Below are 26,659 nucleotides of genomic sequence, written 5' to 3'. Positions count from 1 at the left end.
CCAGAAACTGTGAGTGGACCGCATCTGTGCTACTCACACATGCACTTCTACTTCCAGAGATGAGATGACGTAAAAAACTTGCCGAACTATATGGCGTTATACTCACCGCCACGGGATGTCAAAGACCGTGAGAAAAGCTTGTGTCGCTGTCGCCTTCTGGAACAAGCAAGAAACGGGAGTATCTAAAACAACAAGGCTAAATTCCTGCTTATTTACCGCAAGGCTTCAAGTCAAGGCTAACCGCTAGCCGCCACTGTAATCAAACCGTTTAAAGTACACGTAGAAAAAAAAGTCTCTTCTCCGAGACCCTGGAATAAATTACATTTAACAATTTAGATTATAGCGGTATTAAGATTATGTACAACAAGGAACACATGAGCGACAGGATGTGACAAGGAGGAGGGAAAATTTCCCATGATAGAAAATATATTGCTTCCCGGATAGTTAAGCTAACAGACACACAAAGAGAGAGAGAGACAGAATGTTCCTTTGTGGTCGGACACAAACTGCAGGTGGTGAAATTGCCGTCCATGAGGAATAAACACCTTCCTTTGATAAGTCCTTCAAGTTGCTGCGTTGGCCTTGACCTACAGTAAACAACTTCTGTAGGCCTGCCGTGAGATAGTTCCGCAATTCCACTCATCCTTTTTGGGGGGAAAAATGTGCTGAGATGAAGTCTGGTTTGAAATGGACAGACACGTTTTGTCCCAAGTCTTCACTTGACCATTGTCTGACAAATTGAGGCCCAGATCACATAAAAACACATAACAAGCAGGATTTTTTTTTTCCCTGTTGACTAATATGGAGAAAAACAGAGGAATGTAGATGAAAGAAGGAGATTCCCAAGAGAGAAAAAAATCCTTCCTACGCGACGTAGTCAATTCAAAAAACGTACTCCATTGAGACATCGTGCTTGAGGTAAACACAGTCGTTTCTATACCTCCGTGGAGAAGAGGATGCTCTGTCGTTTACTATCTGGTGTGGGAATGGTTTCCAACTGGAGGAAATACAGCAGCACCTGGACCTGTAAAAATTGGAATAGAAATGTTTGGGATGCACCGATACCAAGTACTGAGACAACTAACCTGTGCCATGACCTCCAGGGACCAGCTGTCCCCCATGCTGATGGGCTGTGTGGGGTTGCTGGGGATTTTACTGTCTTTCTCGGCGGGTCTCAACAGCGTCGGGCCAAATACGGTGGCCAGGTTGTGAAGCGACATTTTGTTGACGCTCTCCTTCTCCGCCACCCTGGCACAGAAGACACAATGTCACGAGAACACGACAGACCCCCACGTGTCACATTTTCACAGCTCGCATTGTGCTGACGCCCACGTGACACTCAAGCTTTTTAATTAAGCCAAATCTCCATGGTAACCAAAAGATCATATGCAGATGTCGTTTGATATCGCCCCCGCAGCTTTGAATCTGATTGCGTGAAATCAGACAATTGAAGTGAGTGCCGCCGCATAATCAAATTCCAAATGAGGTGAGGAAACGAGATTATGAAAATGATCCACTTTTTTTTTGTACCTCTTCAGGTGGTCCAAGAGGAAAAGGAAGGTGACCAAATTGGGTTCGGGTAACGACAGCAGCAGGTTCAACATGCAGCTCTCCTTGGCGACGCTGTCCGAGAGAGCTGCGGAACAAAAAGACGATCACAAATGAACTGTTTTTCCCGAACGGTGAACCGAATTGACGAAAGGTCAACGCACTGATGCCGCCCGCGAAATTGGGGTAGAGCTCATCGGTGAAGAGCGGCTCCGGCAGCTCTCGGAAGTACAGCTTCAAGGTCCCGGCGATGGCGTTGACGTCCATCTCGCTCATCATCACCGACACGTCTTTGTGATCTACGCGGGAAAGCCACTTTGCAATGACGGCGTCACCGCGATACTTTTATCCAAACGTCGTTGAGGTCTACTCACTGGTGTCGAAGGCCGTCTTGAGGGCCTGGATGTCGGTGGCCACTCCAGAAACTCGATAGATGCCTACTTCCTCCATTCCCCTCCGCTCGATCTCCTCCAGGCACTGCCGGACTATGTAGGGCACCTTGGAACGCTCTCGTCTGGATGGAAATATGCACAAAATAACAAGTTTAATCCAATCATGGATAAAAACATTGCACGACGCAAACTCACTTTGTAACGGTTGAGATCTTGATCCCGAACACCCCCATAGGTTTCCGCGAGGGCATTTTCTTCAGGCTGAACTCGCGGCTGGTGAACTTTATGGATAGTTTGACTTCGATCTGCCGCAGGAAGTTGGGACTCGGGTTAGAAAGCACCAAGTGACAGGAGGAGTACGTTTTGACTGATGCAAGAATGCAGAATGTGCCAAAGATGGGGGTCAAGTGTGAGAAAAGTTTTATTGACGTACCCCGTCCATTGGAATGACAGTTCTTTGCCAGTCTTTTCCTTGGAGAGCTTGAGGATCCAGCTGAATGGTGGGAAAAAAAAAAAAGAAAGATTATTTTCGTGACTATTGTTTTTGCAATAAATACATAAACAAAAGAATTTAAAAAATAAATAAAAATTAACTAGCAATAATTACATCGACAAAATAATGTTTTTTTTACAGTTGAACATTTTGTATTGCAACTAAATACAATAAAATTGCATATTTTCAATTTGTGGCTTTAATAGTACACATTACAGTATCAGGAATTGCCTGTGTCAGCTTTATTTTCTATTGTCTGACCTGCATGGTGTTGTTTCACTGTCTAAAAGAAATACAAGCCACTTTCCCAATACGTCAAATTGTGTTGTTTTAAGGACAAAATCATGCAGTGCTGTGTGCAGCATTTTCCCTTTTGTTAGGATTTGCACAGATCATTGTGCTTGGAATGACATCATCTGTGCAGTGGTTGTGTGCCAAGAGCTACCAATAGAGAGCGCTGTCATTCACTTTGAGCAACGCGATCCTAGTAGATGCAATCACAGATTTGAGGTCTTTTCTGTAAAATATCATGCACCCCATTTGCAAATTTAATTAACTATATTTCTCCCTCCTTTGTTATTATTATTCTATCAGCTTGTGACGTCTAACTATTATTAGTATAATTTCCTTCTGTGCAATGCAAGTGTGAGATGAGACGGCTCAATGTGGGACCTTCACAAAAAAATGAAAATCCAAACCTCTTGTTAAAGATTCTATGAGAACTACTTCTGATTTTCCTGCCTCATTATAACCCCAAAGAAACTCGCTTATTAACATTTCAATTCTGCTCCTGTGAGGGCAATTTCCTTCAGTCCATCCGCCCCCGAGTGTCCCCTCATTACATAATGACGGCAAAGTGATCCAATCTGACGATTCACGCTCGGTTTAAGTCATTCACGGGACAATAACGTGAATTTCATGCTCGGCGGCGGCGCTGCAGATAAGCCGCCTGGAATGAGTCACGGCGGGCTCTGCGGAACGCAAGGTGACGTCATGTCATACCGGGATCTGTCCTTTGCCCATGATGCGGTCCATGCTTTCGCCGTCCTCTTTGTTCTGCTTGCTCTTATTGTAGCACTTCTCGTAGCAGAGCAGCCGCAGGGTCTGCGAGCCCTCCAGCTCGATCTCAAACTCCTGGCGAGGGCAAGAAAACACATCTGTGTTGATAGAGCCATAAATATTTTGGGGGGGGGGGGGGGGGGGTCCAAATCAGCGCAATACAAAACCTATCGACGCATTTTGCATCTTTCTCGGCGACATACAAAAATCAACATTCCCTCCCGCATATGGTTGGCACATGGCGTCGGGGTTCGCTTCACATTAGGACAGATGCGAGTCATCACCAGCAGCTCCTCATTAGCTGCCATTACTTCCACTCTGCTGAACAAACTCCTCGGAGACTTTGACGGCAAAACATTTCATTGCAGATGCCCCCGAGCAGCCGATTGGGTCCGACTTCCCACATCCAGCTGACGTGAACATCCGCTAAATGCGTTATATGTTCGCGGGGGCCGCGCACGTCACGCTTGGGTTATTTAATATAATAACACCGTGATTGTCGACAGGAACGACAAACACCGTTTGTGCTAAGCTTGCTCACCTCGTTCCATTTGGGCTCAGTGGTGTATCGATACACTCTCGTCTTGGCTTTGTTTGAAAAGAAGCCGAAAGAATCCACCTCCAATGTGCAATAGAGATCTGCAAGAAATATATTAAACTGGCATCAAGTGGTCGGAAGATTTAATCATGATGATAAAAGTACCAGACTAACAGCTAAAGGCGGCATTTATCTTGAACCCGAGTCCTCGGTCGAGTCAATTAGTGAGAACTTAACGTTAATTTGGTTTGATCTGTTTGGTTTTGCCCCATATGACTCACTCAAGCTCTGTTTGAGGCCGGAGGCGGAGTGGACGATTACATTCAGGAACCCGCAGAGACCCGGGGCTTCATCCTCTGGAAAAACAGTCAGAGGAGAGAGATGGAAAAAGGATACAATAAACAGAGAGGAAGCATTAAGAAAAACATGCCGATCTGTGTTTGTGCTGGAAGACCATGCGGGCTAATATTTCTGCACTGCATCAAACATTTAGCTTGACATTGTTTTTTTAATATTGAAACAAATTGTTGTTGTTGTTTTAATAGAATGTGAGACTAGGAATTAGGTCATCTCATTTGGATATGCAATCTTAGTTGGATAAACAACAACAGCAAGTCTCTCACCTTCTTTACTGACACTAAGTGGGACGTGATGGACCGTTTGGAGCTTGACGCAAGAGTTGGTCAACATTTGGAGCTCCATGGAAGATAAGGAAGCGGCTTTAAAACCTTGAAAAGAAATGGTGAAAAAAATATTTTAGAAGGAGAATGGGGAAAAAAAAGATCAGGCTGTATGTCGGGTTGAGGGAAAAAAAATCCTACATTTCTTCTGCTGCTCTTTGATGAGCTCCTTCCACTCGGCACGCTCGTAGTCGGATGAAATGAGAAAGCTGTAGCTCTGAAACGCGACATAAATGATTTGTGAGGACAGACGTGTCATGACTAGTCTTGCTGAAGAAGATCCAACATGCAAATTACAACAAAGTAGACAAAAAAGAGGGGATTGAAGATAGAGCCCTGAGGAACACCATTATGGAAATCCCAAATCTATATATTTACCTTGCCATTCTTATTGTAGACTCTGAGATGCATGCTCGGAGAAGTTAAGAGCAGCAGCGACTCCTGCTCGGACAGCTTCTTCCTGAGGCGGTCGATGACCTTTGAACCTTTGTTGGCTCTCTGAGATGCGATGAAAACATTTCAGCAAAAAACATTTCGGTAAAGAGTCTTTTTGTTTTCTGGTTTACCTTTTCCCTTTGGATCTCACTGCGCAGGTGTGAGATCTTCACCTTCATGGCATCCAGTTCTTCATCTGGGACCTGTGGGATTGTGAGGGGTTCGGCCTCTTCTGGGCCCTGGAAGGTGAGCTCGCTTAACGGGATGTACCACTTGCTGTCATACTGTTGGTTTTTACTGTTGAGGAAAAAAGGCGTTTCAGTTTATACATTTCTGCTATGTTGTAGTTGGATTTTAGAGTAAACCTTGGAACATGGTGTACGTTGTGTTTTCAAGATGTGCTGACTTGGATGACTAATTTCTCGAAAAAGCTGTCTTTTTTTTTTTCTTACCCTGCAATTTGTTTTTTCAGTTTGGCGCAGAGCAGCAGGTCGGTGAAGAGAAAGACGTGTCGCAGTTTCCTGGCGCCCTCCACCAGCTCTACCATGAAGCTGTCCTTCAGTAACTGGCGATTCTGTCGATTGGAAACAAAGACACAGACAGTAAGTAAACACTCCTGAACGGGATCATTATCTCTATTTTACCTAGGAATCAAAAACAAAAATATAATTTTCACAACCCCAACATTTGATACTGCAGCCATTGACACTCGAAACAAAGAAACAACCGCCCCCCGCCCCCATTGATTCTCTATTCAGTACAAAAGGTTAAACAATTTATCCCAATAATCAATGTGATATAATACCTTGAAGAATGTTCTCTGAATGGTGAAAGGTAATTTTGGGAAGAGTGAAGGTAAGATTTTTTTTTTCTGGGTGTTCTGGCCATCTCACTGATGTCAGACTATGTAATGAGGGTGCAATACTAAACATGATCCAAAGAGGGCGGTGTGGTCAAGATAAACGTTTGACAAGAATGACATTTACAGCCAGCAGAACAAAACCAAATTTGAACGCTTATACGAAAGCATTTATGTTTTCACAGTGCTATCAAGCGGCTTTAGGGTAAGAATAAATAAATATAAATTTACATAACTCGTGTTTTTTTTTTAATTTTAATTACATTTGGTCTTCTATCTTTATGTCCAGACACCAATTTATACTAACATTTGTTTTCTATGTTTTTCTACTTGTCTCAAAGGATGACATCACAAACGTTCTGGAGGGATTACATCATCATCTTCATCTTCACGTCCTCCCACCATCCTCTCTTCCTCCACCCCCAACGATGCAACCCCCTCACCTCCATCAAGAACACATACTGTCACCGCCAGAACATACTGAAAAGAATACGGTGTCTGTTGTTTTTTTTTTCTTTTTTCAATGAAAGCAAAGAGCTGACAAAAGAGCTCCGCCGCAGTGTTCCCACCTGAGGAGGGAGACCTGGCTGAGACAAAGAGAATGAGCGTCGTCATCATCTTTTGTTGCACCATGTAATCTCTGTGACCATCTTTGCTTGTTTATCATCGAAAAGCAATAATTGGTCCGAGGAAAAGATCAGAATGAAAATCGGATGAAAATCTCGGCTGCGAGGGACATCGTTTAAAAAAAATGGACTGGACAAAAGCGAACGGGAAATTGATTGCAGCAAACAACATAAAATGAGGGTCAGCGAGGACTTGGCTCGGACTCAAAAATCTCGAGAGCAGCTTTTATTCATTCGCTGGGTGTCCCACTCACTGATAATTTTACGACTCATCTTTTACACATCGAGTCGTGATAAATGTAAACGTGAGCGAGTGGGAAGACAAACTTAAAATAAAAATAAAAAAAAGCTAAGAGGAATGCGGACAGTGTGTACTAAGAAAGCCCGGCTGCAGAGAGCGCAGATTAAATATTGACGTCTCCTGAAGCGGCCTCGCTGAGCGTATACCCGAGTAATGGCATGAATTTACAAAATCCACATGTATTTTTAGAACCCAACGCACGCTTGGAGGGACATCTCTGGGCCCAAGTGTTTACACAAGCTGGAGCGTGAGTACACGCACGTGCTCGTGACATAATAGAGCCAGCCGCTCTGTGTGCATTTGGGCTTTACGTAAACAGAGGGCCACTTCATTAGGTACACATCGAATGCAGTAACACAATTTGGCAGCATCATCATTTGGATTTTAATGAAGCGTCTTCTCCACTGGCTTCAAACTGGCCAATGATTGGCGTCTGTCTAACCTTTAATAACCTCGGGCATATCCAATACTGTACTCAAGCTACAGTGAGTAGCAATATAATGAGCACCATTGATTTCCTTGTGCAGCTTTCATGTATCTATCATAAATATTTGATGTCTGGTGTGGACAGACCGGGATGGAAGTGAGTCCAGTAGGAATACAAAAGGGGGCGGGGCAAGCAGCAAATGCGTGTGTCTTTGCAGAGGGTGCAGCAATAACCTGCATGTAAGAAAGGGGAGGAGCCATCTCAGGGTTTTTTTTTTTCCTTCACCCACTGCTCCCCCCCCCCCCTCCTTTTATGAATAATTAAGTAGGGCTCGACCCGCCGGAGCGGCGGCCTGGTGGGTCATTACCGACATTATGTACGGCCGTGTCACGAAAGCTTTCAATCAAGGAGCATCCAATCATGTGCATCAAGTCATGTCAAGGGATGATAGACAGCGTTGTGTGTGTGTGTGTGTGTGTGTGGGGGGGGGGTACGCGCTTGGGAAACCACAATGGGCAAGTGGAGGATGAGCCCCCCTTCTCCTTGGAGCAGCCAACCAAAGTGTGACCATATAAGGGCATGAGCGCCGCGTTAGGCTGCAGATTGGCGACACGCTAGAGGCTATTCTCCTTTTAATGGTGATTTCAAGGTTATTTGGAGGGCGGGCTTATGACATCATCAGGTCGCACATAATTGAAGAGAAGGGATTTACAAAAATAGTGGCGGGGGAAGCTAATGCTTTGAAATGTCCCACCTCTCCCTTTTTGACAGTCATCAGCTGGCGGCGGGGTGTGGACTCCTCGTTGATGCTGGACAGGAAATTCTGGGAGATGCGTAGAGCGTCCTGGAGAAGCGGGTGGTCGGGGTGGCTAGTGGGAGTGTGTTTGAGCAAATCCTGAGGGTGGGGGGAAAAAAAATGTAAACTTTGAATAGCTGAATCGAATTCGGAATAATGACCAACATAAACATGATTTTATCCGAGGCTTTTTTATTTGACTTACATGAAGCACCAGCGTGCTCCGCGTCACTCTGTCCACCGGTTTATAAAGCAAAGCTGTGGAGAATACAGAGGAAAAAGTTTCAACATTCCCATCCATATTGAACCCAATAAAACGACAACAAATGAGGACGACTGACCCTCGAGGGAATTCTTTGCTGTCGGCTCCTTGCAGTCTTTGGGGCTTCTCACCTTTAAGTTCTGTTTGGAAGACGGCGAATTGAGACAAAGGCGCGGCGGGACCGCTCAATGATGCCACCCTCGGAGCCACCATCTTGCTCGGGTGGCTCAGAGTCATGCGTCACCCCTCACTCCATTAACAACGCTTGCAGATAAATCATTGTGCACGGAGAGAGCAGCCCCATGATGATGTATGCTTCGAAAAAGTGGGAGCCATATTGCCTAATGAGTGGGCCATTAGACTGCAAATGGTTTTTTTCATTCCATCAAGTTTAGAAGTGTAGATATACGACTCATAGTAATAATATAATATAATATAATATAATATAATATAATATAATATAATATAATATAATATAATATAATATAATATAATATAATATAATATAATATAATATAATATAATATAATATAATATAATAAGAATAATAATGTCTGCTTGATTCCCTTTTCCATATTTTCAATGTCAATTTAAGCCCAATTTGAAAATGTTTTACCTCGGAGATTTCAGAAAACTGCGTGTTGGCTTGGCAGCACTTCTCGGCCGTCTCCACCGCCAGCTCGTAGTTGTCCACAAACGCCCTGTAGACGCCTAACTGGCTGGCCTGAAACAGAGAAGAGCACATCTTAGTCAACTCAAATTGTCTTTCACTATAGGTTGGACAAAAACATATTTTCTTTAATTTGGCTTGCATAGAAAAATATATGTTTGGACATTGTGAGTGACGCCTTCCTAATTATAATTTCTTATGACAACAACAGCATGTAACCACGGCAACCTCACAGGGTGTCCGTTGCCATAGCGACTCCCAAGCGCGTGTGTGACTGAAGCTCTAAAAGCACATTTAGGGAGCTGAAATTTGACATAATTTAACTAATTGCAGAGTTCCCTAGCCTGGAAATGAGCTTGGACGTTTTTGATGCATTTCCTTTGCCGGACCGCTGCAAAGTATTAAAAACCTGAGTGTGCATCAACTGGAGTAATCAGGGAAATGGCACGATGACCCCAAATTCAACCAGCTTCTGCCGTCACGGCAGTGTGTGAAAATTGATTTTGGGAGGAATGTGTGGTCACAAGTTTGCTACACAATGTTTGTGCTCTTTTTTTTTGTTAGCATGGCTCAATAGATCACTTGTATTTTTCTTTTTTTTGGAATACAAACCAAATAAAGAAACACACTTAAAATAGTAATAAAAAGTTTCATTTTGCATATAGGAGCAGCAGCGGCGGTGTAATTGAACGCTATTTTCAGCTTGCTTGCTCGTGCTCATGACTTGTCACCGACGCTTTGCTTCTTCTCTTCCTCCTCCTGCTTCTGATGTTTCATGATCCCTAAGCCCCCCCGTCTAAGCTACGATCCTTAAATCCACTTGCCACCCTTACTCGGCTCGAGACGCCTCCCCCATAAAAATCTCCGCCTACGTTCCTCGCTCCTTCGGCATCTCATCTAATCTCATCCTCTAATGCGGCCGCTGTCGTGTCGACTTTTATTTTATGGTAAAATGCGCAAATGAGCGGCAGCTGAAGGGAGAGCGGAAGAACCCGTGCAAGTAAATGCTCGTCGACGACATTTTGTGTCAAAGAGGAGTGAATGATTGATTAGACACTGTGGAGCTTGAAACTGTAATTACATCACGCTTGAGCGTAAAATGGTGAGATGGTCGCTGGTGCTCCACCCCTCCCCTCCCGGAACTGCAGGTACAATGGCGCCCCGAGTACTTCCCACGGGTCACAAGCCGTCTGTTCGTAATCAGGTCATATTTTACACTATAACATTTTAGTACTGCTCCACAGAGGTCAAGGCCGTTAAACTTTTTTTTTTTTTTTTTTGTCGAGCAATGGAGAAGGGAGATGTAATTATTTTAGTGCTGCGTCGACACTTTCGGGCTAGACTGCAACATCGCCCTCGTACGAGATTAATTTTTGGCTGAGTGAAGGCAGGAAGGAAGGTAACGAGATGGCAGGAAAGAAATATTCGACGAGAGCCAGCGAGCGAGTGTGAGAGAGCTATGTCTTTGAGACACAAAGCACACACACACAGCAGCGGCGGTCTCAGCTGCACGAGGCCAAAAAAAGGCAGCATTGTGAAACAAGCTTGCGCCTCCCTCTGTGCGCTAGAGCATGAGAGGGTGAGAGGGGCGGATAAAAAAAAAAAAAAAAAGGGGCCGAATGAGGCCAACAGCATTTCGGGAGAGAATTAACAACCGATTCACTGTGGCGGGTTAATTGAGACGCTGTGGGAGTGATTAAGAGGAGCGGGCGGGTCTTCTACGTGCGGCTGTGACATCATCGGCGTGACAGTTTGCGAGGAGCCTCACCAGTTTTTGGAAGAGATCCCCGACTCTCTGATGATGGCTCCATTGCTGGACGCGGGGCAGGAGGCCGTCGTAGAACTCCTTGTGGATCTCGTAGAGCTCAGGCACTTTGAAGAAGATGGTTTCGATCTGGGACACGGAGAGCACGGGCTGCGACGTGGTGGCCGCCGCTTTCAAAGGCTTCATGGGCTGAAAATATGACACAGAGATCTCAACTTGGACAAAGTTTCCCATTCTTGGCAGATTTTATGGGCCAAAGTTTGAAAATATCTCAGACTGGATGAGTAGCTGATCTAGCGACGATTGGTAAATAGAGGAAATGAGTCGTGTGTGTGTGTGTGTGTGTGTGTGTGCAATCTCACCAGCAGCAGTGCCTCCAGGTGACTGAGGTATGTTTCTTCGCTGGCCAAAATCCCAGACAGGACCCACTTCCTCATTTCCAAACCTTTCTCCAGGTCACATTCCGTCTACAACACAGACAGACACCCATTAAAATACAAGCCTCAGGTTCTTTTTTTTCCCGACCAAACATGTTCAATATATAACAGCCAAACATAATCAGAAGCGCTACACTTTTTCTCAAAATCCTTCATCCTGACTTCCCCGCCGCCGCGGGGCCGGTCAAAGCTCGCCGAGGAGAACGATCATGAAAGAAAACAGACAGACAGATAGCGAGATTCCTCGGGCTGCCTTGCTTTGCCGTGAACTTTGAAATAACTCAAACAGGCAGGATGTCCCAGAGGAGGAGGAAGGTTGTTGTATAAATACCTGTGTGTGAATGAATGAGAAAAGACACACACACACGATATAAACAAAAAAAGTACAATACAGAGGTGCACCAAATAATTTTCAGAGTCAAACATCGGCGTCAAATTATTCAAATGTATTGAAATGCCCATCACAGTAGCTGCGGCTCAGGAGCTGCATTTGGAAATGGAGCAGCATCGATGGTAATAATATTATCGCTAACCTCTGCTTCTCTTTCCCGCAGAGTGCTGGAGAACGTCAGCCCCGACTAACGCTCAAATTGCAATCCATGGCCCCTGTTATGCATTTTATTAAGCGTTCAACATTTCTATTTCTCGTAGTCTAAGCCGTTTAGCATCCCACTTCCGACAACCCTTGCTTGTTGAAATCCCTAACGACATTTTTGCCCATCGCTCGGCGTGTCTGGCTGGAATATGGTGTTTTCCTCAACCTGGAATTATTTCTGTTTACTTAATTTCACAGTTTTCATTGTCAGTAAATAAGAAGAGCCTGAAAATCTGACGAGATTGCACATTCTGATGATCACTAAAAAAAAAAAAAAAAAAAAAAGCTCACATAAGAAATGTCATGGAACTTTTTTAATTAAAACTCAATAAAAAGACCACATAGCCCACATAAAACAACTGACCACCTCCATCGAGATTGAGCCGAGTTGGGAGTACTATTTCTATTCCTCAGATGGTGATGACTCATCACAAGGACGTCACCAAGCCTCAACTCTAGGAAGAGCCAATCGCAGCTCGCCTGAGTTCTGACTCAGTCGGCGAAGCAGACCGGCGGACGGGCATGTGGCGGCTGTACGAGGGCAAATCAAGGCTATGCTAACTCTGACTGCGGGAATTTCATCGAGGCTAAATCTCTTCTCCTGTTTATACAAAAAACGGGACAGGTCAAAGGTGGGCTGCCCTCGGAGTCGTCATTTATTGGTAGGGCTGATATTGCTTCATGACCACTGATGTGATTACTTTTTCCAAGGGCACGCTAGCAAGAGGCGCTATTAGCCTATCTCGTGACACCCCCCCCATTTTAAAGGAAGCACTAGCTCATCTGGGAATGTTAAATGTGTCTATCGTCTGAGTTGAGAAGCAGCCCGCCTCTGGGGAAAAGGATGACTTCCATCTGCGGATGACAGCTCCCGAGGCTGCAAGTCAGGCAGAGATCCTCCCAAATGACAGATTTGATTCCTCGTCAATTTACAGCTGAGACTGGATTGCTGTAAAAATAGATTAGCCTACTTCCTGAACGTATTGAGGTCAAAGGAAGTGTTGACAATTATTGTTGATTCACAACTGCACGGTTAGAGGCTTTCGCTCCGATATGAGCTGTCAATCATCCAGGGCACTGAATCGAATCAAATCGTTCCAGCAATATATGAAAAACTGGAACCAGGACCAGGTAATTGCATACGAGCAAACTAATGAATGATCTTCAACACACTGACCGACTTGGAGGACTCCAGCGATCCCGACGAGAGGGTATCCCGGCTGCTTCGGCTCTTGGAGCTCAGGTGAGGTGAGGAAGAAGGCGAGTCGTCGATGTACGGCAGGATGTCGTGGTGCCGCCGCTGCTCCTCGGCGCGGTCGGCGTCATAACCGTAAGACGGTGGAGTCCCGGTGTAATGGCCGTCTGTCAATCACAAACAAAAACATTTTTGGAGAGTTAAAATAGCTCCTGGAGGCGTGTGTCAGCAGTTTTGGGAAAGCATCCGAGGGGAAAACTTCAAGCATCCTTGAGAGAGTCACCAATAATATTTAACTCGCCGCCTCCCACTACTACTTGCAACAAAGCATCACTTCTCCAAAAAGCCGGTCTGGCCTCCCATGCGCTGACTAATCACATAAACACTTTGCAGATAAGCGCAAGAACGAGAGCCCGCTAAGTAGCGTGCAGACCTTCAACAAGCTCAGGAAATCCTAAATTGGGTTAGAAGCAGGGTACTATTTTTCTTTTTGACTGATAAAATAAAGGCAAACAGATAATTCCTTCTCGACCAATCGAAATAAGAGATCAAAACGTAGCTTAAATCATATTTAATCTAATGAAACAAATCTAATGGACAAAAGTTGATGTTTGACAAACAAACAGACAAAACATTTGTCTGTTTTTTTTTGTTCAAAATTGATTTCTTCAAGGACACAGTCATAGCGATGCAAGGTGAGATCCGCCAACGTAGCGATTAGCGGAAAAGCGACTCCGCCTTCTTAATGTCGGGTCCCTAAAAGAGACAAAAACAATGTGTGTGTGCATCCAGATAACATGTGACCTTCAGCCCACCCACCGTTTGGTCCAAATACTCGCGACTGGCTGTGGGTGGTGGCTGCCCACTCGGTCTGCCATGCTGGACCAACATAGAGGCTACGTGTGTTTGTGGAGTTAGCCTCTAGACAAAAATTTAAAAATCTAACCTTGAACCAAACACACCAGAACTTAACAAGTATTACCATTACAAGTCATCGTGGTGGAATTTATAAAACACAAATGCGGGTCTGGAAATATCAGGCCAATGCAGTTTCTCCAAAATAGCTACACAACTTCATATTCCTTCCACCTAGCTTTGGAAAAACGTCGTCACGGGACACACTGAGCCTGTTTGTGTGTGGAATGCCTTTTAGTGCCCGCAGGCCAAAAACAGAGCATCCATACAACTTTTTTTTTTTTTTTAGAGCCAGCGACCACCTCATGGTTTTAACGGAGCACAGACTGGGAGCTTAAACCACAATGGTGAATAAAAATGCTCAAGTGTCAATTAAATATGGAAAGAAAAAGTGACAAATAAATCATGGCGGTGTTGCCTAAATGCTTCAGAGGAATATTTACTTGCCTCTCCATGGAAACGACCAAAAAAGCCAAACAGCGCCAACCAGTAGTTTTTTTAATTTAATTTGTCTTTTTTATTTATTTATGGAGATTATCGTCCAATGAAAAGCAGGCCACTCTAAAATGTGTTGTTTTAAACCTTCTCTGATGATGCGGCACATACAGCTGGCATCCTCATGCTCCTCGCAGCACAATATCTTCCATACATTCCCCTCCTCCCACGCTTCGTGTCTTCCGAACCGCCCACCCCCCTCTACAGAAAAGCCTAGAGAGCAAAAAAAAAAAAAAATTCCCAACAGATTGCATGAAAGACCGACAAGGCATTGATTTCTTTCAAATTCTGCATTGAAGCATAAAAATAAAAGCAGCGTACCAATCAATGTCCAAACACGCCCACATTCCTCGTCCAAGGTTTACATGGTGACGAACACGTTTTGGCTCGGAGCTATAATGGCTACGTACACACACACACACACAAAAGTGCATTAGCGTAAAGCCATAAATGAGCTAAGCATCAATTAAAAGGCTTGTCTGAGTTCAACTGAGACCAAGAGAGCTGTGACCTTCGCACAAAGAAGACAAGCATTGCCTGGAGGGAGAATAAAAAAAATTAAGGGGGGTGGAAGTCAACAGAAAAACGGCAGAAGGAGACGACACAAGCCGCTGCTGATTCTCAAGTCTCATCAGTGAGGAAATGATTATTAACAAAGACAAGATGGAGAAAATGAAGCTTGAGAGAAAATGAAAGACAGAGGGGGGGCGCAAGATTCTCAATGAGGTCCCCTCCGCCACCCCTGCCCTTAGGCACTCAACATGGCTGCCATAAATCTGTTCAAGGCGCCGTCACCTTTATGGGACTCTGGGAGAAAAACAGTCATCTTAACACTGCTAATATAGTCACAACCCTCATACACACACACAAGCTTTCACATTAATGCACCCCCCCCACTCAAGTGGTACAATTCAGATCAGAGGCCCTGTGGATTGTCTCGGCTAATCTTCCATCTTAAAAAGAACTCTTAGCATGCTCAAAACACACTAAAGCGAAATTTAATTTCCCCTTAAGTCAATAAAGCCAATTTGGTAAAATGACTCTCCCCACAAAATATCACTGGCCTGGTTAAAATGGATCTTTGACGTCTATATCCGTCAATGGTAGTGAACGGAGATGCAACAAAAATCCGCTTATCACTGAACTGCAATTTACAAGCCAAACTAAGGCGGTAATTTACATCCCTGTGCCTTGAAAACAAGTTCATGTATAGTGTGAGCGAGGTTCCTTTATCCCGTTAAGTATCCAATTTAAAGACAATTTAACACCAAGCAGTGGGGGGCTGGTAGTGACAGTGGAAAGCTGAGGCATTGAAGGAAAAAAAAAAACCCCCGTCTAGGATAGAGCGAAGATGGGGGGCGGGGACACTCGCCAAGATATTAATTGAATTTCAGCGCAATGATTCTGGTCCCCCCCCCCCCCTCGAGTGGTTGCAGGCACTTGATGGCTGTTAATTTGATAAATGTGTTTTTTCCTCATTAGGGGGCCACACAAAGTGAATACCTGCACTTTAGTGATGGAAAAAAAAAAAAACTGGGTAATAAAACAGGTCATATCTCCCCAACAAGTCCAGTTGGAATGGTGATTGACAGGTTGGGAGTCCATCTCCCAAAACACGCAACAGTGTGTGGAAGTTCTGTCATCTTCCCCGGGACAGTGTTTCACATCCTCGTCAGATCGCGCTCTTTGCTCTCCAGCTTCCTTTTGCTCGCTTTCGAGGAGAACGCGGTCTGCAAACACGCCAGAGGAACCTTTGATTCCATAAGCGTCTGTCGTGTCTTCACTGTCAAGCGCTGGAGTCTTGTTGGAAAAAGCCTCATTACGCATGAGCCGTCCTGAGGCGTTTTTATGAGCAGCAGAAACTCTGATTAATAATACAGCGTGGCAAATTACCATCTCAACTATGGAACGCACTTTCTACTGGCAAAGCTAGTGAAATATGGAAGAGGCTTTGGTTTAAGTCAGAAGAGAGAATAAAACGTTTTGGCCTCAAATCATGTCTTCAAAAAAAAAAAAAAAAAAGCTAATATTGCTGAATATTCTTTTTTCTTTTCTTTCCTGGTCTACCAACACATTGCTCCCTATTGCGTCAGGATATGCTTTCGTCACACTTTTGTTTTGGTTAAATCGCTCCGCGTCGATGCTGATCAATTTTGAGGTCCGCCCTCTTTAAAATGGATCATGAGCACCGTGGCGGCGGAGTGTGATGCTGCGAGGGCGGCTCATTCATTTAGCAACGCTGAAAGCTGCCACTTGAATCTGCACGGCTGTGTGCAAAAAAAAAACATTCGCAAGTCGTGTGGGTTTTAAATGCGCCGGGTAAAAATAGAAAGGATGGATCGGATTGAGACGCTAATTGCATGTTTCCACGTTTACTTTATCTTTGATCGTGCTGAGAGAGGAGGGGGGTACTTCACCCACTCTAACCAACCATAAGCAACACTCTGTACTTTGAAAGTCGGCCGAGGGCAAATCACTTTTTTTACCGAGGGCTTGGACAAGAACACCCAACAGTTTGCCGTATCAGCAATGTGACATGTCTTTTGTGTTTACATTTTGCATTGAGCTCCTGTTGTGGTTTCACCTCAGAGACCAAGAAAGGGAATCTCGGGAGTTTTGTATCGTAGGTAACTTGCTCTTGAGATCCTCTCCAAGACAAACATCAGGCTGACGCGTTGTTTTTGAAGTAAGAAATTGTTCCAAAAAGGCAGCGTGTGCTTCCACACAGACCGTCTTGTGCGACATGATTTGATTTTCCTTTTTTATTATAATCCGTAATCTGATTAGGAGCTTCATTACATTCTATTATCAATAAAAATCACTCATCGTTAGCCTGGTTCATTTCCTGACAGCGCATAACGGCTGCAATGACATTTTTTTTTTTATTTCTCGGCGTCATCAGTCCGATTGTTTCAGTTATGGAATTGGCACGATTTTTTGCATACTTTTGGAAGTTGACAAATATTTAAACCTGAGCACACACCTCGTCCAAACCATGTTGTAAAATCCTCTTTTAAATCGTGCCTCATGTACGAACGAGCGCAGAAGGGCTTTGAGACGCCAAGGCCTGCGGCCGGGACACTTATCACGGACAAACAGCCGAGGCAGCACAAAGAGCTTCAATCTGCTTAATCTCTGGTCAAACACAAGGCGCCGCATCATCGCAGCTCAGGGCCATAAACCGCCGGCGCTTTATGCCCGCCCCGTTCAGGGGACACGAATTAGGAATTTGCTAAACAGGCCATAGAGATTTGCCAAAGCCAGTCTCCCGGGGAACCGTTGCCGAGGGTTACCACCACCAACAAGGAGAGCATTTCTTTTGCAATTAGGTCCCCTGCCAGACTGAAAGACAAAGTTTATTCACGACGATTAGTCGTAAAGTGGTTAAAATGAAAAAAGTATCCCGAGTGAATATGTAATGGGTTTGAATCGTCTCCTCGGCTATAGTGAAGCGTCCTAAAACTGGCACAGCGCCAGTCTGGCTGTCTGCCAGCTTGAAGCATCCCGGCTTCGTATTACCTGCATCCAACACTCACGTGGAGTCATTATGGAGATAAAAGCCTTCACAGATAGGCAACGTATCTTACACTCGGCCTCCCACAGACAATGTCTGATCAAATTCACACCTACGCGGTACAAGAACATGATCGTAGAAATAACATATTTGCATGTTGAGCGCATCTGTCCTTCCATTTTCGAGAGCGTTAGAAGAGGGAAGGACAATTATTTTAATTAGAATTTCCCAACTTGGATATTTTTGATTATCCTAATCAAGCCGAACTTTCCGAAACATCTACAGAGAATGTTGTGAACTAACAAACCTCATAATACACACATGGTATTTATTATTGGATGCATTTAATCTCAGAATTTCTATTAGGAATTTCATATTTAGAGGGATTAGCACAGCACTTAGCATGTGTGGCTAACACACAAGAGATCCTGCTTCATCTCTGTAGATTTCTTTTTTCTTCCACAGAACCCCCAGATTAGATATTGCTGTGCCGGTTGACAGAATCAAACCCGCATCTTTTTGGTCCCGGACCGCATTTTTAACCTCTCAACCGAAGCACACTTATGAAATAGCGTCCGTGGCATGTTTACAGTCTTGCCTACTCTTTTTCTCATTAATAATGCACTGAAAAGGAAGAGTGGATTATGTAATCGTAATACATGGCTTAAGCAGAGAGAAACTATTTGAAGAAAATAAACAGACAACAGACTTATGAAGAACAGATGGAACCATCATTCTTTGTGTCCTTCAGCCACGCTTTAATCTAGCAAAGCTAATACATTGGTAATTGATTAAGATTAACAAATGAAATCCGTCAGTTCAGATGACATAAAAAGTCATACGCACATTTAAAACAATATATGTTTTTATCTGACCACTCTATTAATCGTCCTTCAATGAACATGTGAACAAAACCAAACCAAAAAAAAAAAAAGGACCTTGAGTACTGCTTGGTGCTCTTAGGAGGGTTAAATATTAATCAAAAATACGAATTCCACCTCCAGGCACTCAGCCTGGACACTATAAATAAAAAAGCCTTTATTTATAGGGCTCCAACAAGGAAGGCAGGAGCAGACTCAAACCTGAACCTGAAAAGTGTGAGTCAGAAGTGCTCGTCACTTTTGCACCGTACTCAATAGACACACAGAGGAATCATGTGACTTTCTTGTCTGGTGCCTTGAGGGGAAACATATACATTTTAGGCTCAAAGACATAATAAGGAAACTGTCTCTAACCACATTTTCCTCACTCTATGATGTTTATCATCTTTTGTCACCTTAAGGCCCCCACTCGTCTTTTCCCGGCTTTTGTTTTGCTTTTATACTATTGTGGCGCTAGCGGTAACATTAGCATGCTTATGTAACGTGACACCACAAGCAGGTGAGGGCATGGCATCGCATATATAGAGATGGACGCCCACGGCTGCTATTTCAATATACAAGCGAGCATTCAGCCATGTAAAGTGCTTTTAGAGCGCCTGTAGCTATCCGTCCTCTCGTAGCTAACACGGTTTCAAGGGTGAATGCAAAAATCCACCTTTTTTTCTTGACTAAAAAAACAAACAGCCTTGACTGAATTCCATTCTCATTTTCTTATCGACGTACAAAAATCGAAATCTCAGTGTCTGCTTCCTATGCCACAAAGAAAAACAAGAAACACAATGGTGGTGAATCTGTGAAATGGAGTGCAGTCAAGTTGGGAAAAAAAAACAATGTTTGCGTGGAGAACCCATTGAGGATGGCTAGGAGGAAATAATCATGAGAACTCTGGAGCCTGACTAAAATGTCTGACCAATAGGCACTTGCAAAGCCAAGACAACAAAAGTGAAATGAGAAAAAAATGAAATCAACGTCACGCATTATTCGAGTCAAGTGTTCGCAGTGAGCGGCCTCGGGCTTGCTGTACACATTCACACAAAGACAAATTCTCAAAGGGTGTGTGCACGTGCGGTGGGTCGAGCAGGTTGGGGGGTGGGGCGGATTCTCGTGGAAATGGTGCACAGTTACTCCACCGCCAGACAGATGTGCACAAAGCCAATGGAGTATTTTTCTTGTGCGGTCAAGCCAAAATAGGCGCACAATAAAAGGTGGGATGCTGAGGGCTGTGCCGCACGAAAGATAGAAATATAACACACACACACGAAAATGCCACATGGCGCGGCAGACAGCTCGAGAGGAGGAACTGCAGTAGAAGAACAAAGTAGTCATCATGCCTGTGAGGCGTATGTGTGACAATGAATCAGAGCAGCCAACCACCGTGTGTGTGTGTGTGTGTTTAGCAAGATGGAAGCACAGGGGATAAGCCAAGACTACCAAACGTCAAAAAAAGGATTTAGTAGCTACGTATGAACCACACACCACCTAATAAATCCAAACGATCAATCTCAAAGCTGCCTCTTCGCCTTTGTTGTCTTATTACCGATTTTATTTTGCTACCCACTTCCTGTTTGTGTTCAATACCGTCGACTCAACGTGATTGACGTCCCTTGTAAGCGAGCTACTAATTCCTTCCGTCCGTCCGTCCGTCAACCTGCTTAACTTGCAAAGCAGATAGGCGGACTGCATTTTCTTCTTCCGAGCGTCAATACTCGGAGCATTAAGCCGTCACGAGAGGCAAACGCGTTTAAGCTGGAAGCACACATCCTTCTGACCCAGAGGCAAACTCGGCACGCCTGAATAGCTGACACAAGCGTATGCACAAAGGTAAACAAACAAGAGATGCTAACACACAGTGGGATGCGGCAGAGTATTTTTAGCATCTTCTCTTCCACAAGGCTGCGATGATCCCTGGGCCGCTTGTGTTTTGTATTTTTAAAGAGAAGATACATGATGCAGTTTGTCATCAATTTATAACACTTCACAAACACTCCAAAACTGCTAAATCGGGACATTCGCACAGTATCAGGTACTCCAAGAATTTTGCCTTCCATTCTTAAAGTTGTAGCTCAAATGATTTTTATTTTTTCCAGGGAACATGAACGACTTGACTGCAAGTCGCATCTGCAGCCCTCAAGAAAAGGCCGTTTGCAAAGAGGCTAAAGTGTAGGCAAGCTGAAAATAGCATGGTGGCCCCAAGAACAAAAATCAAATTAAAGCCCGAGACTCCCGAAGGTCCTCAAATCAACTTTGAGTGACCACAACTGCAACGATTCCCTTGTGGCTGTTGTGCCGCTGAAGCGTCTGAAGGATGGCGGCAGGAAGGAGACCAAAGGGGAAGAATGCACATGAGCCAGAACTATTTCTTCATATAATGTGCCCTTACAGGGTCTGAACGGAAACCTAATCCTTTTTTTTTTTCCAGGGACAGCCTTGACTTATTTATTTTTTTTCAAACAAGTTTATCATTTGAGTGTGAGCCGTCGGAACAATCGCGTTGTACCTTAATAGTGTCGCCGTGACACTGAGCAGAAATAAACTGCTGCAATCTCAGTGCACCACACACACAGACACTCAAAACTCACACAATGCATGTCAAAGGAGATGGTCTGACCCATATCCAGCTCACAATGCGTTTTATCTACGAGGGCAAGAGAGGAAGCCGAGCGCATGGAAACAATTACCGTAATTTTCGGACTATAAGTCGCACCGGAGTATAAGTCGCACCAGCCATAAAATGCCCAAAAAAGTGAAAAAAAAATGTATATAAGTCGCTCCTGAGTACAAGTCGCCCCCCCCACCCAAACTATGAAAAAAACGCGACTTATAGTCCGAAAATTACGGTAACTCAAATTAGCGCTTGCAATATTTACATCTGTTTTACTGAGCGATTTCCCATTGACATGCCACGCAAAACTAAACTGACTTCATGAATTACCAAACAATTACAAAAAATATCCTTGAACAACATGGCAGTAATCCTGGATCAACATTCTATGCATTGGAGTGCCAATGGGTCCTTTGGCCCGACTCCTCTACTCGGCAGTATTTTCTTTTGCATAGCACTGCTTATAAACAGAACCAAGGAGAAATCAATAGGGTCCTTGTCTTGACAGGAAAATACTGTCAGAAAGATGAACGATCGACTAAAAATGCAAGGGTGCTCAAAAGGAGTAATTGGACTCGTGACCTCGGCTTACTTTGGACTTTTTAAAATCACTCAACAGTTCTCAGTTTACATTCTTCCTTGAAATCCCCAAACGCTTCGTATTCTCTGTTTCCCCTTGTACGAAAGCAAGCTCATCATCTCCTATTAGGAAGTCAATCAAATTAGTAAACAAACACGCATGGACAAAATGACAATTTTGCCAGAGTAATTCACCTTTTAGCACTGAACAGCGGGCCCTTGGCAGTGAGCCTGAGGCGGCGCTGAGTCAAGCCGTGGTCAAGGACGGATGGCCGGGGGGGGGGTGGAGGGCAAAGAGAGGGAGACTATTATCCTTTGAGAAGTGAGACAAAGGCCAGCGGGGCTTCGCTACACTCGAGTGACGACAAATAATGGCTCGCTGAGACCCGCGAGTGACCCACTTTTCGTCGATGGTAGGCCACTGATACCCAAAACTAGGGAGGATTCAAATACAAAGGTAAGTGGGGAGGAGGGGGGGGAGTAAGGGTGGTCATAGAAGAAATACAGGAGGTCGTGGGAAAGCGCCGTGAGATTCAGTTCATCTTCATCACAACATCAAACTTTGAAACATTTCAAAACAGATCTAGAAATGCCTCACCACCAGGAAAGTCCAACAGATTCCGATATTTGGTAGAGTAAAATTCCGAAATTAATTTATTACTCAAAGGGAGACAAAGCATGATCCAGGAGTTAGCAAAACTCAAACTTGCTGAGTCATGGAATTCAACACGTTAGCTAGTTTTTTTTTTAAAAAAGGCCAATTTTGTTATTCTTTCCTTTTAAAAACGATACAATTTAGAAGAAGGAGCCAGATGTGTCTTTGGTGTGGAAATGGCAATAGAAAATGTCGTGCAGTTGATCCAAATCCATTTAACACAATCACTCTTAACCTTAGCTCCTCTAAATTACACAAGCTGTTAAGTCAGCAAGATCAATGAATGCTTCAGTAGGGATATTCTTAGTAGACCTCGCTTTTAAGTGCTTGAATATGCACACACACACAGTCTTACGGCATTGTGTCTCACTGAAATGAAAGGCATTTTGGATTCACATTAAGGTTATGCTGAATCATGTCCGAAACATGCAGATTCACGGCCGAATCAGATGCGCTCCCTTGCTGGAGAGAACTCCCACGATGAGAAAAGCGCTGCATTGCATTTTAATTCACTTATGTAAGATGTTCAGCAGGGGGGGACATGAATTTTAAAAGTAAAGTGATGGACAGAGTGAGGAGAGAGACAAAGAGGCATCTAAGGGGGGGGCGGATTTAAAATGTTCATCTTAACATGTCCTAGGCACTGCAATAAATAAGACAAAAAATATATAATATTCAGTCATAAAAAAATCTTAGTTTTATATCTAAATAAATAATAAATCTAAGTAATTGTTTTTTTAATTGCTGTTAAGTTGTCAAACATCTAAAATATTTAAAGTTATTGAAAGTGGGACAGGGAGGGGGGCTGTTTTTATCTGCTACATTGTAAGCAACAATAATTCAAGAATACACTCCAGGCATACGAATGTTTTTTTTTTTTTCTCAAAACTAGCTTCTTAGGCAAATCATCTTTAAGTCGTAAAAAGACATGCAGACATCCTCACAGGCGGTGGGGAAGATTTAGTCACTCTGATCACAACACTGAGGCTGACAGAAAAAAGGCTCCAGCAGTATTTGTGGCAAGATGCCACATTCATTTTAATCTGAGCTAGACAAGTCTCTCTGAAAAGTCCCCTAAAGTCAAAATGTTTCAGACATCCTGAACTACCACAACAACACGACTCGTAAAACGTGTAACCATAATGACAATTACCCATCACATGTTTTTAAATGCTATGTGAGTTACCGCCATAGGTATGTTTTGCATTGACAGAACATTCTTCATTCATAATATGGACCCATAAAAATGCCAACAATGCGTGTGCGTGTTACGGTAAATAACGTCTGTCGACTGGCATGAGGACGCTGCGTCAAATGTTGCTTTTCCACTAAACACACACACAGTACAGGTTTGACTGGGTAACTTCCAACTCGTGGAAGCGGCAACAGTAGCGTCAATCAATTTTGTCTTGATAATTGGACACGGCGCTCGAGAGCTAACAGCTAGCTATTCTGTTTTGCTAACTGACTCAACGACAATCCAAGCAAAACATTTTTAAGATCCCTGCGAGAAAATGTCAAACCAAATAAATATGCTAAACTCCTGCTGGAGTTAACAAAATAAAGACGTCTGATTTTCATGAGATTCGTTTTATGTCCTCGCTCTGCACGCTCATGCAGACTTGGATATATAAAAGTCGCCATTAGCACTGTGCCACAACCACAAGGCCCGATTTAATTAGACGTTCATTCGGCGCTGCTCATTTCTTGCACGTGACGTGCATTTGCCATTTTATGTCCAGTCGCGTGGTGTAAAAATAGATTCCTTTTACAATTTCATGATCCTTGAAGGGATTTCTCTTCGGCGGCTCAGCTGTAACAAACTGAGGGTGCACCGCATGAAGGTGAAAGCTTTCCCACCGCAACGCCCACGCCGTCAACTGATAGATTCATGGAGGTGCTCTGATGGCTGACCTTGCTATGAATCCACTTAAAAGATCAATACGCTTCGGAATATTTGTTGCCGTGGTGTTTCGCTAACGCGATTAATCCATTTTCTTTTCAGGCGCAAACAGTCGGCACTAGCTATAGCTATAGATTTGTTTCACAGAGGTCAACCTGGTGGTAGAAGCGCACTTTAACGAAAACAGACTCCGATGTACGATGAGTCAGTATTTCTTTTTGTACGTATCGCACAGTGAGTCAAGTTGAAATGTTTGTTTTACTTGATGTTACGCATATTTATATGACAGTATCCATTCAGTCGAGGTTGGACGTTGACTAACTACCCCCGTGTCGTCGGAAAGGGTGGGAACCCTATGATTTAAACGACCGTGTCATCAAACGCCGCCACTACGTGCGGCTTTGTACGGTGACGGTCTGGTTGTAAACAAGAACATTTACAGCCTGGCGTCAAGAGAAAACCAGCTTTGAATCATCCGCGTGTGACCTCTTATGATGGATTCGAATGTCACACTAAAACAGACCAGCGTCCCCCGCAGCGCGAGAATTCCATCTGGCCTCCCAGGTATTATGACTCATGATGGCTGCACGTCACCAACTTGTTCTTTTCGCTGTTTACTGCTAAATAAGGAGTTGTGAAAATAGGACTTACTAGATTCCTTGTTTGTGTGCTGAACATGCTATGTCGCAAGTCTCAATGTTATCAATCTGAACTGCTACTTATGCTAATATGCTAAGTTATGAACTAATGACTTGCTTCACTTTCAATGGAATTGCGAATATAGCCACGAAGGCTATGGTGTCATCATGACCCAGGGGTGGGCGCCGTGCAAAGCAGGGGGGAAATTGGACACCCGACATTACAACAGCCAATTCAGCATCAATAATGAATGGCAGAGAAAGGCATTTGGTTTTAGATTTCACATCTCCAACTTCCCCCCTCGGCTTCTTTGTTCGCGGGCAGTCCCGGAAAATCCTCGCCAATTTGACAAGTTACTACTGTACCTCGCAGATGTGACACAGAAAATGTCTCCGGGTCCCATCAAAAGCAATTAGCCTTGAGCAAGTGCTGCCATTTATAGGCTCATAAAGTGGGCCAAATGAGAGACAGTGACACATAAAGATATCAGAGAACAAGAGGAGGACACGTGGAAACAAAGTGATGATGGAAGGCAAAGAAGAATTGAGAGCGAGGGAAGGAGAAGAAGAATAGCTCTGTAAAAGGAGACGGTTTTGGCCATGTGGACACCATGTGGACACTTGGCAGGAAGTGTGGAATCCCACAATAAAGAAACACATAAAACATAATCGGAGGGGGATCTAAAAGTGAGTATACTCAAAAAGCAGACTTTACTACAAGCAACTATTTGACTCAAAGACAAGCAGAACAATTGGAAACATCATGTACTTTACGTATGGCCTTAATACGTCGCGTTAACATGAAAGCCGGCTTTTTTTCCCCCGTTATAACACAATGACATCATCATCGCCGCTTAGCTTGTTTACACTAACAACGCCAGATATAACTGTGCCAAATAGTTTTCCAGTGTTCCGTAACAGAGGGTTCGGGTTAGTTTGACCGAAATCGCCAAATTAACTAACGCACAGCTTTCCAGTGCACTTCTTGGAAATATGGACAGAAATAGGCAACAAACCCCATTCTAGGGTCGGGCTACGCTAGTTGATGACATCACAGTATCTGGCTCAGTGTGAAAATAGCTTCAAGCGTGTTTGACCACGGAGCTTCCAGTGCCATTTTGTCCACAGTCCCCCATCCTCATCGCTTTCAAAGGAAATACTGGGGTAATACTTAGCGCTAAGCTAACTAGCTAGCTAAGAAGTAACTCCTGAAAGCCGCTGGCTCCGTTTCAGAGAACAATCGACTAAGAAACCATACGTCTTGAGATAAAAGCCCTATAAATTAAAAAAAAAAATACATTCCAACGTTGCAGAACCCCCAAAAAATGAACAAAATACTCATCTAGCATGATAATCCTTCCCCAAATATCTTTTACATTAAAATACCGTCTCTTTGGTG

General features: G+C 43.9%; 1 protein-coding gene across 2 annotated transcripts in view; it reads right to left on the bottom strand.

Moving 5' to 3' along the window:
• Positions 1-735: 735 nt before the first annotated feature.
• Positions 736-26,659, bottom strand: part of bcr (BCR activator of RhoGEF and GTPase) — a 34,006-nt gene continuing 8,082 nt past the window's right edge. For both annotated transcript variants that reach the window (XM_061292676.1, XM_061292675.1), the window contains exons 3-24: positions 13,061-13,245; positions 11,214-11,318; positions 10,855-11,040; positions 9,033-9,140; positions 8,496-8,556; positions 8,360-8,412; positions 8,113-8,253; positions 5,598-5,719; positions 5,277-5,442; positions 5,089-5,208; positions 4,852-4,927; positions 4,654-4,758; positions 4,312-4,386; positions 4,034-4,131; positions 3,436-3,567; positions 2,374-2,433; positions 2,136-2,245; positions 1,923-2,062; positions 1,713-1,847; positions 1,531-1,636; positions 1,086-1,248; positions 736-1,024 (exon numbers count right to left, since the gene is read on the bottom strand). In XM_061292676.1, the coding sequence (XP_061148660.1) occupies positions 935-1,024; positions 1,086-1,248; positions 1,531-1,636; positions 1,713-1,847; positions 1,923-2,062; positions 2,136-2,245; positions 2,374-2,433; positions 3,436-3,567; positions 4,034-4,131; positions 4,312-4,386; positions 4,654-4,758; positions 4,852-4,927; positions 5,089-5,208; positions 5,277-5,442; positions 5,598-5,719; positions 8,113-8,253; positions 8,360-8,412; positions 8,496-8,556; positions 9,033-9,140; positions 10,855-11,040; positions 11,214-11,318; positions 13,061-13,245 (2,537 nt within the window). In that variant the 3' untranslated portion in view covers positions 736-934. The remainder of the gene's footprint in view (positions 1,025-1,085; positions 1,249-1,530; positions 1,637-1,712; positions 1,848-1,922; positions 2,063-2,135; positions 2,246-2,373; positions 2,434-3,435; positions 3,568-4,033; positions 4,132-4,311; positions 4,387-4,653; positions 4,759-4,851; positions 4,928-5,088; positions 5,209-5,276; positions 5,443-5,597; positions 5,720-8,112; positions 8,254-8,359; positions 8,413-8,495; positions 8,557-9,032; positions 9,141-10,854; positions 11,041-11,213; positions 11,319-13,060; positions 13,246-26,659) is intronic.

This window comes from Syngnathus typhle, linkage group LG12 (assembly GCF_033458585.1).
Source record: "Syngnathus typhle isolate RoL2023-S1 ecotype Sweden linkage group LG12, RoL_Styp_1.0, whole genome shotgun sequence".
Taxonomy (NCBI): Eukaryota; Metazoa; Chordata; class Actinopteri; order Syngnathiformes; family Syngnathidae; genus Syngnathus; species Syngnathus typhle.
This window is presented reverse-complemented; position numbering and strand designations above follow the sequence as displayed.